General features: G+C 43.1%; 1 protein-coding gene across 3 annotated transcripts; it reads right to left on the bottom strand.

The window, feature by feature from the left end:
- Positions 1-6,104: 6,104 nt before the first annotated feature.
- On the bottom strand, positions 6,105-9,383 carry LOC103348799 (serine protease 58). Of its 3 annotated transcripts, none has more exons than XM_008258837.4 (6): positions 9,249-9,383; positions 8,810-8,944; positions 8,135-8,297; positions 7,446-7,696; positions 6,739-6,887; positions 6,105-6,366 (listed from the first exon to the last, which is right to left on the bottom strand). In XM_008258837.4, exons 2-6 carry the CDS (start codon positions 8,850-8,852, stop codon positions 6,217-6,219), a joined length of 756 nt encoding a protein of 251 aa, XP_008257059.2. In that variant the 5' UTR covers positions 8,853-8,944; positions 9,249-9,383; the 3' UTR covers positions 6,105-6,216. The 3 variants fall into 3 exon arrangements, with proteins under 3 accessions (XP_008257059.2, XP_017198725.2, XP_008257060.2); XM_017343236.3 differs by having other exon boundaries at positions 6,105-6,190; XM_008258838.3 differs by having other exon boundaries at positions 8,135-8,294.
- Between the last annotated feature and the right edge of the window lie 7,621 nt (positions 9,384-17,004).

Genomic DNA, 17,004 nt, shown 5'->3' with positions numbered 1-17,004 from the left:
CCAACTTCTAGTTATCACTATTTTAAATTTGGATAGAATACATATTTTATTATTATTACTTTAACTTCTACATATAAGCAAGAACATGTAGATTATTTATCTTACTGTGTCAGACATAAATTTAAAGCAATTATAAAAATTTTCCAATAAGAAATTATACTCTTGGGGCCGGCACTGTGGCTCAGCAGGTTAATGCCCTGGCCTGAAACACCGGTATCCCATATGGGTGCCAGTTCTAGTCTTGACTGCTCCACTTCCCATTCATCTCGCTGCTATGGTCTGGGAAAGCAGTAGAAGATGGCCCAAGTCCTTGGGTCCCTGCATCCGCGTGGAAGACCGGGAAGAAGTTCCTGGCTCCTAGCTTTGGATCAGCGCAGCTCCGGCTGTTGCAGCCATATGGAGAGTGAACCATCGGATGAAAGACCTCTCTCTCTCTCTCTCTCTGCCTATCCTCTCTCTGTGTAACTCAGTCTTTCAAATAAATAAATAAATCTTTAAAGAAATTTTTAAAAAGAAATTATAATCAAAAATCTTAGTAAAGATATAGACACTATAAAAAGAATCAAATGGGAATTTTAGGATGAAATAAGAAAATACAGTAACTGAAATAGGAAAATCACTAGGTGGGCTTGGTAACAAAATGGACATGACAGAAGACTTGATGATCTTGACTATAGAGCAATAGAATGATCAATATGAACAGCAGAGACCAGAGACCTGTGGGACGTTGACAGAAGACTCAGCAGTGTGTTGTCAAAATTCTAGAAGATGAGAAAGAGTGTTGGGCTGAAAATATAATTGAGGAAATAGTGACCCAAACTTCCCAAATTTGGTGGAAGACAAGCTTACAGATTCAAGAAACTAAATGTTACCCAAGAAGAATAAACCTTAAAGAAACCACACTCAGACATATCATAATTAAGCTTCTGAAAACTAAAGATAAACTTTTGGAATCAGCCAGAAAGAAAGCAGATTTCCAGTTGACAAACCATAAATCAAATTACTTCAGATCTGTTATCAGAAATTGCAAGGACAGAAGGAAATGGCAAAATATGTTCTAAGGACTGAAAGGAAGAAATTGTCCACCCCAAACACTATTTCCAGTAAAAAAAAAAAAAAAGATAAATAAATAAATAGAATTTTAAAAAATCTGTTAGGACTAAAGATGAAGGAAAGCTAAGAGAATTTATTTCCAGAAGACCTTTTATTAAACAATTGCAATATAACAGAAGTTCTTCAGACAGAAAGGAAATAATAATAAAAGAAAATAAGGAATCTTGAGAATTATTGTTTCCAAAAAGAGCAATATGAAGAGTTAAGGGGGATTAAGATGGCAGAGTAGGGAGGGAGTTTATTGCTCTAGTCTAGGAGAAGATTGTTTAAAAAAAAAGTGGAAAGAGCACAGTCTCAGGGAAGAGTTAAGGAGAAAACAGCAGAGGAAAATCTACGCAAATTGGAGGGACACAGTGGACCTATGTGGAGGGCAAGGACACGTACAACTCAGAACTCCAGCAGCCAAGAGCCTCTGCACCAACACTGGAGAGTGAGGTGAGGCCAGGCTGCATCAGCCCAAGCCAATGGCAAAAAGCTGTAGGAAGAGCCAAGAGGGAATCCAGCTTAGAGCCCTGTTGGGGGTAGTGCACCTGCCCACCTAGAGGAGAAAAAAAACAAATGGAGGAGGTCACGTTTTCTTTCTACCCAATAACCCTGCAACTGTGTCTTGTAACAAGCTGATAAAAAGCAGGTGCCATTTTGGACAGCTGTGCCAGCTTGTGTCTGCTCCCAGGAACCAGCCAAGAGGAGATTCCTGAATCTGATGGGGAGAATAGACTGGCGGCTGGGTGTTCATGACTGTGAGAGGCTTGTGTGCTGGGACTGTGAAAACATTGAGGCTGTGTGGGAGGACTCAGGCTGTGGCTGAGACTTTGGCGGTTACCATGGAAAGCTCCACACAACCAGGACTCTCTGTTTGCCTGGTGAGGGACATTGCTGGGGAATCTGAGATTACACTGAAGACTGCACAGATCCTTTGTGTGGTCCTGGTGGCAGAGTAGACATATAATTTACTGACTGGGGCTAGCGCCCAGGTCTCCTTTGAGAAGAGGAGCTAAGTCTACACCAACAGAAAAGAGCAAAACTCCTCTCTGATTAGAGAGAGAGAGATTTACCATGCCAAAACTGGGTGTTCACCTCAGACATGCCCTTCACCCTGGAGCACTGACAGTACTCCCTGACCACATCCACCACACACTTCTAGGTATTCCCTTGAAAGCAGACACTACACTAATCCACACTGACATAGTCCAAAGATTAAAGCTGCCACAATGAAAGAACAAAGAAGAAACCAATGAGTATCTCTACAAATGCCAAATAACAAACACACAAATTCAAGAAGCAAGAATAAGGAAGACAACATGACACCCTCAAAGAACAAAGTCTTCAATACTAGATTGTGAAGATGATGAGATGGAAAATACCAGAAATGGAATTCAAAAAATTAATCACAGGATTACTTAGAAGTAATCCGAAGCAAATGCACAAACTAATGAAATCATACATGACACGAAAGAAAATTTTCCCCACAAAATTGAGATCTTAAAGAGAAATCAAAATGAAATATTGGAAATGAAGAATTCAATAGAACAAATAAGAAATGCAGTGGAAAGCCTTAACAACAGAATCAGTGAAGTAGAAGAAAGAATATCTGACTTAGAATACAAAACACAGAAAATTATACAGTCAAACCAAAAACAAGAAGAGGAATTTAGAAAGCTAAAAAAACACTGTTGTTAACCAACAGGATACTATCAAATGACCCAACATGCAGGTTCTAGGAGTTCCTGAAGATGTGGAAAGAGAGAAAGGATTAGAAGTCCTTTTTAGTAAAATAACAACAGAAAATTTCTCTAATTTGGAGAAAGAAAGGGACATTCAAGTATAGGAAGCACATAAAACTCCAAATGGAAATGACCACAAAAGATCTTCACCATGACACATTGTAATCAAACTTTCCACAGTAAAACATAAAGAAAATATTCTAAAATATACACAAGAGAAACACCAGATTACTTTCAGAGGATCTGCAATTAGACTCACAGCGGACTTCTCATCAGAAACTCTACAGGCTAGGAGAAAATGGGAAGATATATTCCAAGTCTTAAGAGAAAAGAACTGTCAACCCAGAATACTATATCCTGCAAAGCTCTCACTTGTGAATGAAGGTGAAATAAAGACCTTCCATGACAAACAGAAATTGAAAGAATTTGTCACCACCTCCCCAGCCCTACAGAAGATGCTTAAAGATGTACTGCATGCAGAAACATGGTCATCACTACGAAAGAAGGTAAAGAAAGAAAATCTCCCAATAAAAGTACAAAGGAAATCCAAAATAAACGATAGGAATATTTATGGAAAATGACAGGGCAAAGCTGTTACTTATCAATAGTCACCTTGAATGTAAATGGTCTCAACTCTTCAGTTAAAAGGCCCAGACTGGCTGAATGTATTAAAAAACAAAACCCATCTATTTGCTGCCTACAAGAAGCACATCTCACTAGCAAAGATGCCTGCAAACTGAAAGTGAAAGGATGGAAAAAGATACTCCATGTTAATAGAAACCAAAAAAGAGCTGGTGTAGCCTTCCTAATATTAGACCCCAGAAGCATGGGCAATCAAAGTCAAAATTAACAAATGGTATTACATCAAATTGAGAAGCTTCTGTACTGAAAAAGGAACACTCAGGAAAGTGAAGAGACAACCTACAGAACGGGAGAAATTATTTGCAAACTATGCAACTGATAAAGGATGAATAACCAGAATATATAGAGATCAAGAAACTCCATAACAACAAAACAAACAACCCAGTTAAGAAATGGGCCAAGGACTTAAACAGACATTTTTCAAAAGAGGAAATCCAATGGCCAACAGACGTGTGAAAAAATATTCAGGATCACTACCCATCAGGGAAATGCAAATCAAAACCACAATGAGGTTTCACTTCACTCCATTCAAAATGGATTTTCATACAGAAATCAACAAACAATGCTGGTGAAGATGTGGGGAAAAAGGCACACTAATCCACTGTTAGTGGTAATGTAAACTGGTAAAGTCGCTATGGAAGACAGTATGGAGATACCTCAGAAATCTGAATATATGCCTACCATATGACCCAGCCATCCCACTTCTGGGAATTTACCCAAGGGATATGGAATTAGCAAATAAAAGACTTATCTGCACATCCATTTTTATTGCAGCTCAATTCATAATAGCTAGGACATGGAATCAACCTACATGCCCGTCAACTGAAGACTGGATAAAGAAATTATGAGATATGTACACTATGGAATACTATATAGCAGTAAAAAATGAAATCTGGTCATTTACAACAAAATGGAGGAATCTGGAAAACATCAGATTTAGTGAAATAAGCCAGTCCCAAAGGGACAAATACCATATCTTCTTCCTGATCTGTGATAACTAATACAGCACCTAAAAAGAAGTCTGTAGAAGTGAAATTGACACTTTGAGAAGCAATGACTTGAACAACCCTTGTCTTGACTGTTGAAGAACAGCTTTTTTTTCCCTCTTCTTCATACTATTTGTTGAATTCTTTACTTAACATAGGGTTAATATATGTGTATAAAGTCAATTGAAAATAGATCTCAGCAAAATATAAGAGTGGGAATAAGAGAAGGAGGATGAAGTTTATTACTGTAAAGCTGTATAGTTATGAATATATTCCTATGGACTTACTTCCAAGGGTGCAGTTTAAAAAAACTTGCCATGGGACCCCAAATCCCATTAAGCTGGTTGGTAAAAATGCTATCTTAAGTGTTAAAGTGATCATAGAGATAGAATTAAGTGTTGTGTTAAAGGGATCATATAAATAAGATCAAATATATGGAAGTAATAATAGATAAAATTAAAAAGGAGAGAATGTTCCAACATGGGAAGCAGTCCTCACAGCAGGCTCAGAATAACAATCACTTTAAAGAGCACTCTGACCTCAGAATCAGACCTTAAGGCATTCTGGTCTGGCCGAAAAGCCCATGAGAGCATTTCAGGCATGGAAAGCCATGACACCGTGGCAAAAAAAAAAAAAAAAAAATTCCTATGTAAAGGATCTCTGTGAGAAAGACCCCAGGGGAAAGAAATGGCCATCAAAGAAGGATGTGCTTTTATCTGAAAGGGGGAGAGAACGTCCACTTTGCTTACAGCCTTGTCTAAATACTTACAGAGATGTGGATTCAAAAGGCTTCCATAGCCATGGCAACTCATGTCAAGAGCCTTGGGTGGTCACTGAAGTCATGCATAGGAGTGTTAATTGTTAAATTAGCAACAGGAGTCACTGTGCACTACTTCCCATGCAGGACTTCTGTCCTCAATGCCTTGTATTATTCGAATTAACTGTAAAACTTGTTCTCAAACAATTTGTAGGTGTTTGTGCAAATTGTTGAAATTTTTACTTAGTTTAGAGTTTGTCTTCTGTGTATAAAGTTAATTGAAAATGAATCTTAATGGAGAATGGGTCCTGGGAATGGGAGAGGGAGGAGGAGGTGGGTGGGCGGGTGGGTATGGTAGGAAGAATCACTATATTCCTAAAGTTATACTTATGGGATTTGTACTCATTAAATAAAAGATTTCTTTGGAAAAAAACTTAATATTGGGTTACATACTGAATGATTCAATTTACATACCATGTTCAAAGTGAGAAAATTACTGTGATGAGAGCAGATGAGTGGTTGCCAGAGGCTAGGGTTGTATTACTGGGCAATATCAGGTGCACAGAAATTATTTTTGTAACTCTTGTAAATCTTAAACTATTTCAAAATGTTATAATAAAATATAAGACATATTTTAGATCTTTTTAACTTAATTTTAATTTAATAATTAAACTAACCTCCTCTGGAGGTTCATGATGGGAGAATGGATCCAGAAAATCAGAGGAAACCAGGGCAGAAGGAAAACTGGAGGAGGAGAAGCAAGAGGTGGTGAGGAGTTATCCTGTTCATGAGAATATTATCCAGAGAAGATTCTTTGAAGACCGTTTCAGGCTGGAGACTGAAAGTGGTAAGGAAAATCAAAAGGCCAGGAAGAAATGAAAACTCCTTACAGCCAAAGTCTTTATTCCCATCTTGTTCTAAGGCCAGAAGGAACTGAAGGGCTGAGAGTGGTAGGACAAGTTCTGAGGCTGCCAGGAGAAGGAAGAGAAGGAAGTCATTTGGTGTGGATGACTTTGAGGATCCAGTCTGTATATTGGGAAATCTTGGTGTAGTATCCAATGCTGCCTCTCAGAACACACCCTTCTGACCAGGACAGGATCCCCTGGAGCTGATGTTGGCACAGGATTGGGGCAGCAGTGACTTCCTGTTAGGAAGTGGAGAGATGGGTCAGGCAGGTTGGCCAAAACAGAGATGATCTGGTGCCAAGTCCCTCCCAGAGGGGTCCAGAACAGAGATATTCAGGTGATTAGGCCTGGGAGTGATGGGCCTGGCAGGCCCATCTCATGCACTCATCCTTGGCTACCCTGTAGGGAGCCCTGGAGAGATGCCAGCAGGTGGAGACTGCTCCATCCTGATATCTGAGTTTGTTTCAGACTCGGGGAAGGACACTTAATCTTTCCAGGACCACATCTATCCTGCTGTAGAGACGGAACATTGGGTTGACTTGAAGGAGATATGTGGATCCCAGAACAGCATCCCACACCAAGTTTAGGAAAGGTAGAGGGGAAAGAGTTACCCAACACAGGAATGTGCTTCCCAGAGACAATCCAGCACAGAACATGGTGTCTGGGACTGCAGTAGAAATTGTTCTTGTAGAGAATGCTTGGCAGTCTTCACTGGAGAACCAAACCACATCCTGGTTTATCTGGATATCTGGGTCTTTATCTGAGCACACACACAGAAAAAGAGAGAGGTATCATTTCTCTTTGATCCTGTATATATCCAACTGCTTTCTTCTCTCCTTCTCCCCCTTTCCTGTCGCTAACTTCACTATCATTCAATGAAGTAAAAAGACCAAATGACAAGGAATTAGAAAAGGGGAAAACAAATTATAAAATGCGAAAACAAGGGCTGGTTCCCATGTTGTCCACTACAGAGCTCAGGTTTGTTGATGCATGTTCTCACCTCTTGAGTGCTTGCTGGTGAGTTGCCGTACTGAGCATCACCGGCAGGGCTGCCACCAATCCCGTCCTCATCCAGGGACCTTGTCACCATCACCCGGGTGATGAATGAGGCAAGGACACTGGATTCCTGGGAACTCCAGCCACAAATAACCACATTACCCAGGGACTATCACACATCGTTGGGGCTCAATTTTCACATGCATAAAATTAGCGGTTAAGCTAAGTGGATTTTCAGGCCCCTTCCAGCTCTGAAGTTCTACAGTGGTATGACACCTTCACGGAGCGGGCACCAAGGGTCTGTCTCCTAAGGATCACTCACTATATTGCTTCCATGTCCAGCCCCAGCCAGCGACAGTACAGGTGGTCCCCCGTTTGTCATCTGTGCTATTGGGCAGAGCCGCCAGCTTCAACTCGTCCCCGAGCTGGAGGGGACTCTCCAGCTTGACGAGCATGATGTCATGCTCTGCAGAATCCTGGGTGAAGTTCGGGTGTCGGACAACAAGCAGGGGTCTCAAGTCCAGATTCTGAAAACGTCTATCTCCTGAAGTAGCGATCTTGATCTTAAGAAATCTGGGAGAGGTGGTGAAGGGTCAGTGAAGGAGGGAGCTATCACTCTGGTTCATCCTGCTCCTGTTCTCTCCCTTCCTCTGTGACTGAGCTGGTTCCTTCCATGAATTGCCAGGATCTCCATCTCATCTGGCAAATGAGCAACCATTGTAGTTCCGTAATGCCCCAACTGCACATTTTTTTTTTTTTTTTGGCAAACTTATCTTTCCTGATTGTTTATCCCCTAACACTCAGGCTCCCCCAAGCGCCGCTGTCCACATCATCCCGCCCCAGAATCTAAGTCATAATTTCCTGGATAGCTCTGTTTCATGCCTCCTCCCAGCTCTTTCTCAGACTTTGGAATCCCCTGTGCAAGTCATGGTTCAGCCTCAACCCCCTACTTCTGGAATCTCAACAGCTGAAGGGAAAACCCTGGCCTCCCAAGATCCCATCCCTACTCACGGTAAGAAGCAGTGAGCCGCGGTGAGAACCCACTGTTCGTGGATCAGGGTACCCAGGCATAGCTCACTCTCAGAGTCCAGAAAAATCAAAAAGGTTGCCTCCTTGGTTTTTGCTTCCATCTGACTCATTTGCTTGGCTTTGTTTCCTTTGGCTGATGCTCCTGCTGCCAGGTAGAGGGAAGGAAGGCAGTCATGGGGACAAAGGGGACGTTTCAGACACAGGAAGTCTGTGACATGCCGGGTGAAAGTGCCGTGAAATGGTCAAGGTGTTATTGATACATAAGGCAGGATTGGACCACGTCAGGCTCCCTCTCATTGTCCCTTGCACATCCCTCTGTGTTTGTGCCCTTCTCCTTCCTCACTCTTCCTCTTTCTTCTCCATTCTTTGTTTTCTCCAAGTCTCCTTCCTAGCTGCACAACAAATCTCTTGCTTTTGCCAACACCCTGCACATTGTTCCAGCCTAAATCCTCTCCTGTAGCAGAGTTGGAGGGAAATCACCAGGTTCTGCTTAGCTTCTGATGTTCTAGGAGACTGCCGGGCCCTATGGCCCTGGATTCTTATCTATTCAACTAGTGATCTTTCCATCTCTCTTGTCTAGACCCATTTCTTCCACTTCACTCCAATATAACTGCAACATTTCCAAAAGTTTAAGTGAAAATTGGAAATTACACTCACCAGCCACTGTCAGAAGGGTGAAGACTAGGAAGACGTGGGTCATTTCTGCCTTGCTACCCTGTCTTCCAGTGAGAAGACCTGGGGAGGGAGTTCATCAGTGCAGGAGAACGATCAATCGGTCTGATATCCTGGAGGCTTTGCAAAGGGAGACATGACAAAGAGGGACAGAATGGTCAAGGGAGTGAGGGGCTCTGCATTGAGAATGGCATCAGAGAGAGGAAAGACAGCCAGGCCACATCCCCTTACAGGTCCACCTTTCCATTGTAGCCTTGGAAAGCATTCTGCCCCCCAGAATGTCTGGCCCCCAGAGGGAGGGACTACTGGCCAAGGGCTTTGCTCCTCTTTATTAGCAGGGAGAAATCTCAACTGGCCCCTCCTGTCTGCCTTACTCCGCTCTCTCCAGTAATCGTAACCTCTTGGGTTCCTTAGGTTTACTGACCTGTTCCCACGATTTAGGGTTGATCTCTCCTTCTCAGTGTGACATTTGCTTGTCCTCAGCTTAAAAATAAACTCCCCCTCCTGGGAGTTACAGTTCCTCCTCATTGGCCACCCTGAGTGCTCCCCCATGTCACACTGACCCTTGCCCTCATGTCACACTGGCTCCACCCCCATGTCACCCTCTCCCTATGTCACACTGGCCTCCTCCCATGTCTTCACCCTCCCTCCTCACTGACCTCTCTGAATATTTGCAGAGCAGGTCAGAGCTATGCTCAGCAGGGAAGCCTCTTTGAATGAAGTCAGGAGGAAACATGGTAGACTATATGAGTTTTTCCTGTATAGCAAACTTCCTCAGGATTTAATGGTTTAAAGTAAAATGGCTTATAATTAAATAAAATGGGCTTATAATTCTGTGAACTACCGAAGTGAGATGGGCTCAGCTGAGAAGTTCTGCTCTCAGTAAGACTCAGGCATGCATCTTTGGTGAGCTGGCAGTCAGTAGTACCACATACATGTCTGGTGATTGGCTGGCTGGGATGATGGAAGTAACTAGATCAAGTGTCCACCACCATCCAACAGGCTAAAGATCATTTCTTTACTTGATGGTAGCTGCACTTCCCAAGATCAGCAAAGTGTCCAAGCACCTTTCAAAGCTCTGCATGTGTCATATTTGCTAATTCCCATTGGCCAAGCAAATTGTGTGGTCAGCCCAGATTCAAAGCATGGAAGAGTCCTACTTTCTTTTTTTTTTAGATTTATTTATTTATTTATTTGAAATGCAGAGTTACAGAGAGAGGGATAAACACAAAGAGAAAGATCTTCCATCCTCTGAATCACTCCCCAAATGGCCACAGTGAGCCAGGCCAAAGCCAGGAGCCTGGGGCTTCATCCAGGTCTCCGACGTGGCTGCAGAGGCCCAAACACTTGGACCATGTTCTGGTGCTTTCCCAGGCACATTATCAAGGATATTGATCGGGAGTGGAGTGACTAGGACAGGAACTGGCATCCATATGGGACGCCAGCATCACAGGTGGTGGCTTTACCTGCTACACTACAACACCAGCCCCAGTAGTCCAACTTTTGGTGGTAGAATGTGTAAAAATAATATTTCAAGGACACAGAGGAAGGGGAGTAATTCTTGGCCACTTTTTTCTCAGTATTTTATTATGTAAATTTGCAAACATGCCAAAAATGTTTTTAAAAAGTATTGCTTGGCCGGCGCTGCAGCTCACTTGGCTAATCCTCCGCCTGCAGCGCCGGCACCCCGGGTTCTAGTCCCAGTTAGGGCGCCGGATTCTGTCCCGGTTGCTCCTCTTCCAGTCCAGCTCTCTGCTGTGGCCCGGAAGTGCAGTGGAGGATGGCCCAGGTCCTTGGGCCTTGCACCCACATGGGAGACCAGGAGGGGGCGTCTGGCTCCTGGCTTCGGATCGGCGCAGCGTGCCAGCCATGGAGGCCATTTTGGGGGTGAACCAATGGAAGGAAGACCTTTCTCTCTGTCTCTCCTTCTCACTGTCTAAACTCTGCCTGTCAAAAAAAAAAAAAAAAAAAAAAAAAAAGGCAGCAGCCTGGGTTCTTGGGCAACCATAGGCGCAAAACTCTCTCTCTCCCTCTCTCTCTCTCTGTCTCTCTCTTTCTCACCAACTCTAGTCCCATTGTGCCATAGCCCCTTTTAAAAAATTAGCTGTACTCTTTGGCTTTTAGCTCTCCTCTCTTACACCCACCACGTACTCCTGAGCGTCTCCCATCAGCACCCTCTGATCCGTTCTTCCGTGCTGTAAACCTTCCCCTACTCTCCCTAGTAAAAGGCTCCTGGCTCTCATTTCTGTGAGTTCCTCTGGGTCTCTGCTGCTGAGCAAGGTCTGGCTCTTTGCCCTGGCATTAGGCCAAGCGGTAGTCAAACTGTTTTGAATAGATTCTTCCTATTGGCTCTGAGTCCTTGGCTAGGCTTCCTGGACTCACAGCCACAAGGAAGGATTCCCATGCATCCTACGATCTGTTAACACCCTTCACTATAGTTAGGAGGACTCTTCTCTGTCCTGCCTCTGAGCCAGTGCTCCATATGAGCTGTATGCTCAGACTGGGTTTCAAGAACTTGGTCCCGGCATTGGCATTGTGGCTTATTGGGTAAGGCTGCTGCCTGCAGCACTGGCATCCCATATGGGTGCCGGTACGAGTCCTGACTGCTCCACTTCTGATCCAGCTCATTGCTAATGGCCTGGGAAAGAAGCGGAAGATGGCCCAAGCCCTTGGGCCCCTTCACCCATGTAGAAGACCCAGAAGAAGTTCCTGGCTTCAGATTGGCCCAACTCTGGCTGTTGCCTCCATTTGGAGAATGAACCAGTAGGTGGAAGACCTCTCTCTCTCAGTCTTATTCTCACTCTCTGCCTCTCCCTCACTCTCTCCCTGTAACTCTACCTTTCAGATAAATAAATTAAGAGATTCTATTTGGAGTCCCTTCTCTTACATTTGTTTCTCTCTCCATACTATGAACATTCCACTTTCCACTCTAGGCCAGCCAGTGTCTTTAGTATTCCTCACGTTACCACTTCCATCCACGCCTCCTTTCATTCTCTGGCATGTTGTTCCAGCATATTTGGGACACCTATCGGGGAGCTGGCTCCTGCCCACAAGCCTTGTTGACTGGCTCAAGCCATTCTGGATGTCAAAGGCCCGGAGCTCGATCCTCAGAGGCACCCCCCAGACCAGCACAGCTCTGCCTCAGTGCTCAGCCCTGTGCCGGCCTGCAGCACAATGAACCGGGTTTCCTGAAACAGAGAGTGGGAATGCAGGGACAAGGACACAAAGAATGGAGCCAAGACAAATCCTGATCAAGGCTCATTTATTCAACAAATCCAGTAGTGTTTAAACATGACCAGCTGTATACAAGAAGGCACACAAAAGATGTACATATCCAAAAGACTTTTGGGGTTACAAAGAGTTCCCGATAAGGTTCTTCTGCTTAACAGATCACAAAATGTTATCAATCATAGATTACAAGGGAATAATAAAACACATAGGTGATAAATGCAGGTTTCAGGTGTGACTGATTATCTACATTACCTCTTGTGAGAAGTCTAGTAGTGAGATAAGAAGTCTAGTAGTGAGATACGGTTCTTCCTGCCTCTTCCTGGAATCTCCTTAGCCTTTTGTCTGTGCCAGGATGTCTCCATCCATATGTTTAAGTGTAAACAAAAGGGTCAACTGCCTGTGGCTGCCCACAAGTCCTGGTTCTGCCTTCTCTGGGTCTGACTCTCACACACCCAGAGCTCACCCTGTCACATCCCCACATGCTTCTGGATAGCCTCAAACCCAAGAAATTCCATTTACCTAACTCATCACCTTGACTTCCTCAAGGGAAGGATTTATAGCTACTTCAGTTCCGTATCTCTAGACCCTAGAACAATGCCTGACATAGCAGAGTTATACACACAATTATATACATATATATGTTTTTAATTATTTATTTATCTCCATTTATTTGAAATGGAGAACGAGAGAGAGAGAGCAAGAGAGAGAATCTTCCACATGCTGGTTCACTCCCCAAATGCCCACACCAGCCCTGGCTGGGCCAGGCTGGAGACAGCTGTAACTCCATCCAAGTCCCCCACGTGGCTGGCAGGGACCCAAGTATTCAACCCGTCATCTGCTGCTCCCCATGGCACACATTAGCAGGAAGCTGGATTAGAAGTGGAGGAGTCAGCATTCAAACCAGGTACTCATATGAGATGTGGTGTCCCAAGTGGTGACTTAGCCTCTGTGCCAATTGCTCACCCCAGTTTTTAGCTCCTGGCTTAAAACTCTCAGCAACCTTCCACAGTGACCTAACCTCCAAGTAATCTAAACTTCCAGGCCTGACTCATGGTGCTTCCTGTGGGTGCAATGGTAATAGCATTCCCAGATTACCATCTTTGATCCCAAGAGTCAGATAACGGACATCACTGGCATGAGATTTAATCTGTCTTCTTTAAACAGTTTAATTGAGGCATAACTGGCATACAATAAAACGCACGTACTTAAAAGGTAAATTTGGTAAGTTAATGAGCGTATTACCAAAATATTCCTTGTGTTCCTTTGCATTCCTCCTCCTGTTCTTCCTACCCACTACCTTGTCACCAGGCAATCACTAATCTGTTTTTTATCACTATAGATTAATTTACAGTTTCCAGAATTTTATATAAATAAAATAATAAATACATAATCCATTTTGCTCTGACCACTTTCACCCAGTGTAAGTAATCTGATATTCATACACATTGTTCTGTGAATCTAGGGTTCATTTATTTTCACTGCTGAGTCATATTCCAACAAACAAAATGTGTTTATTTGTCTATTGGTAGACATTTTTCTTAGAATTAAGAAGAAGATGATACCATTTTTATATCCAAATCCTTTTCAAAATTGAGAAAGATGAAATAAAGAGGAGCATACATTTCAACAAAATAGGGAGAGAGCGTTTTGAGACAGGAGAACAAAGCCCATTCTTAGGAATTTAGTGGGGTTTTTTGAAAGATTTATTTTATTTATTTGAAAGGCAGAGTTACAGACAGAAGGAGAGATAGAGAGAGACAGAGGGCTTCCATCCACTGGTTCACTTCTCAGATGGCTGCAATGGCCATTGCTGGGTCAGGCTAAAGCCAGGAGCCAAGAGCTTCCCCCAGGTTTCCTACATTGGTGCAGGGGCCCAAGCACTTGGGCCATCCTCTGCTGCTTTCCCAGACATATTAGCAGAGAGCTGGATTGGAAGTAGAGCATTCGGGACTAGAATCAGTGCCTAAATGGGATGCCGGCAGTGCAGGTGGCAGCTTACTCGCTGTACCATCATGCCAACCCCAGGAATTTAGTATTCTTATACACTTAACACAGATAATGTATAACCAGATCCACAGAGTGCAATCCCAGATGTCAAAACCTTGAATTTGCAATCCCTGCTTTAATTCAACAAAGAAAAATAAACAGTATTTTTTGCCTATTTTGTAATTTGCAATATACTCCTTTTCCCAAAAAAAATCTGTAATTCCAAATATTATGCAAATCATTTTCATTTCTTTTTTCTTTATTTTGACTCTGCCCCATTGCATATATAGGCTTACTTCAGCTTCCAAATTTCGCCCTTCAGGAAATACAGAGGATTCATTGCTAGTCCATTCGCTCCTAACTGTTGCTTCCTTATTTCCACAGGGAAAAGCTTCACCACTGTGGCTCAGGAAAACACTTCAATTACATTTTAGTGAAGGACCTTGTTCTCCAGTTCCGTGTGGCAAACAGAAAGAGACTTATTTATTCTTCCAGTTGCTTCCGGGTAGTGGTTTTAGAATCCAATGACTGAATGTAGAAGGCAAAATCTCTTATTCATAGTTTGAATTCTGAGATGACTGCCCTTGGATCCAAAGTACACATGAGCATTAGAACAACGTAATCTCAGGTGCATTTTTCCAGATTTTTGTTTTTAAAAAGCCAAACACAAACCCATCACTGTCCTGGTGTCCAGCTCAAATGGAAATGAAGGGTTTTGGAGCACAGTTGTCGGACTTGTGTAAGGGAGCAAGATGAGCTCATGCTGAGCTGAATATCCCTTTCTCCCCGCACACCCTTCCTGTCTTCATTCAAGGCAGCTCTAAAAGTCAGGCAGTTATTGAGCCCAGCGTTCACTGATAGCAAGCAGGGAGCTTTTGATTGTGAACCAGACTGGGGATGACTCATCCGGAGCCAAATGTTTGCATGGAAGTCTCCCCTAAAGTGGTACAAAAGCAAATATTTATAAATATGCTTTAAAGAGCACTGTGGAACTCTCAGGATGAGGGATTAAAGTGTTGTCACCCATTCCTGACTACACTATTGTGACAAAATGGGCTCTGAGCCTTCCAGAAATGGGGTTGCTCTAACTGTGGGACTGATCCTGACTCACAGCACTTCTCATTTTAAAATATTACTCGGTTATGATAACCTCAGCCACTCTATTTTTAATGTGTCAGAAATTCATGTGTTATTTGTAAAAAAAATTAACTTGTAGATATTTCTTTCAAATGCATATGCACAAAGGACACAGGAAAAAGTGATTAGAAAGGGAAATTTGCTTCTTGAGCAATGCTTACCTCAAATGGTACCAGCATATATTTAAATTCTGTGCCTCCTTAAGTTGCCTATTGTTTTAACAGTTTTCTTTATCCTTCAAGTACAATTTTTAAGTGACTGCTTGCTTTAATTCTGACATATTATTGGCACATCCTAGGTTTCTATTTAGAATGATCAGGCCTTTGATTGAGACCCAGGTACCCAAGACCCAGACGGATTTGGGCCTTTTGAAGTGTCAGCCCCTGTTAGGAGCTGCCTCCAAATAGTTGCTGATGGTGGTGGTGGTAGGAGATCAATGTGTTTCCATCTGGTCCCATTTGAAAAGGCACCAGGGATGCAGGAAGTGATCCGGCCAGGGGGGCAGCCCTCCTGCTAAACCAATTGTCTGCTGTCTTTCTGTGACTCCTCCTAAGGTTTTTGAGTTTGATATATTTATGTTATTTTATTTCTTAAGAGAACTTTTATTTACTTAGGAGAGAGAGAGAGAGAGAGAGAGAGAGAGAGAGAGAGAGAGAGAAAGCACAGAGAACAAGAGACAGAGAACAAGAGCTCCCACCTACTAGTTCACTCCCCAAATGTCTCCAGCCCTCACTTGCTGAAGCCAGGAGCCAGTAACTCTATTCTAGGTCTCCCATGTGAGAAGCAGGAACCCAACTACTTCAGCCATCATCCGCTGCCTCTCAGGGTGCGCATTGGCAGAGAGCTGGAATCAGCAAAGGAGCCAGGCATCATCCAGGCATGCGGATGTGGGATGGGGGCACCCTGACTGGCCTCTCTTAACCTAAGCAGGCTAAACACTCACTCCTGTTGCCATATTAAAAAAAAAAAAGAAAAGAAACATTGAGCCAGATATCTATGAGAGGACACTTGCAGAAGTGTATCTGGTAGCCAAGAAACCAATGGAAAATACTAGAACAGTAGCTCCAAGAAACGTGAATCAGGAAGCCAGGGTGAAGGAGAGGGAACAGCATCCGGGATCTCCATATTTGGGGCTGGTGTTATCCATTTCTGTAGCAAAAAATCCTGACTGCATGAGTCTATGGGAAACATGGTTACAAATGCAGCCCCACCTTCCTTAGTGTGTGCTGTGGAAAAACTAAGTCCTCTGGATATCTGAAGTTCCCAGATTTCTGGAACTTCCCCATTAGGTATCAAGATGTGAGAACAGGGAAAAAAAAAAGTCTAGAAGTGTGGAGTGTGATTGAGAGGGGGAGCAGGTAGGTGGAAGCTTTTCCTTCTCTCTTTATGCCCTTCTGTAAAGGATAAAATTTTTAAATAACTAATATGTGTTACTTTTACTATTTTTAAAAATGTATCTGAAGCCATTTCTATATAGAAAGATAGGTTACATACTTTTGTCAAGCAGGGCCAGATGGAGCTCTCTTTGGATGATTCATTGCCATCATTATAAAACTGAGTTCCTCTCTGTGCCACAAACCAATGGCGCCCTTAGGTTGTCCTGAAGGGCACCAAAAGGCCTTTTCCCATATGAATTCCCCTGAGACCTTTCACTTGCTTGTCATCGATTTTCTGCTGTAAGCCTTGCTCGGAGGCCGTCCTTTCACACTGACTGCACTTGACCTCTCTCTAGAAGCCTCCTTTTTGAATCTGATGTTTTAACATGTTCCGAATAAGCTCTCTGGTGAATAAGTCACATAAACAAACTTGCTTGATGTCTGCATAAA

The sequence above is a fragment of the Oryctolagus cuniculus genome, chromosome 3, assembly GCF_964237555.1.
Source record: "Oryctolagus cuniculus chromosome 3, mOryCun1.1, whole genome shotgun sequence".
Lineage (NCBI taxonomy): Eukaryota > Metazoa > Chordata > Mammalia > Lagomorpha > Leporidae > Oryctolagus > Oryctolagus cuniculus.
The sequence above is the reverse complement of the archived record's forward strand: the minus strand, read 5'-3'. Positions and strand labels throughout refer to the sequence as shown.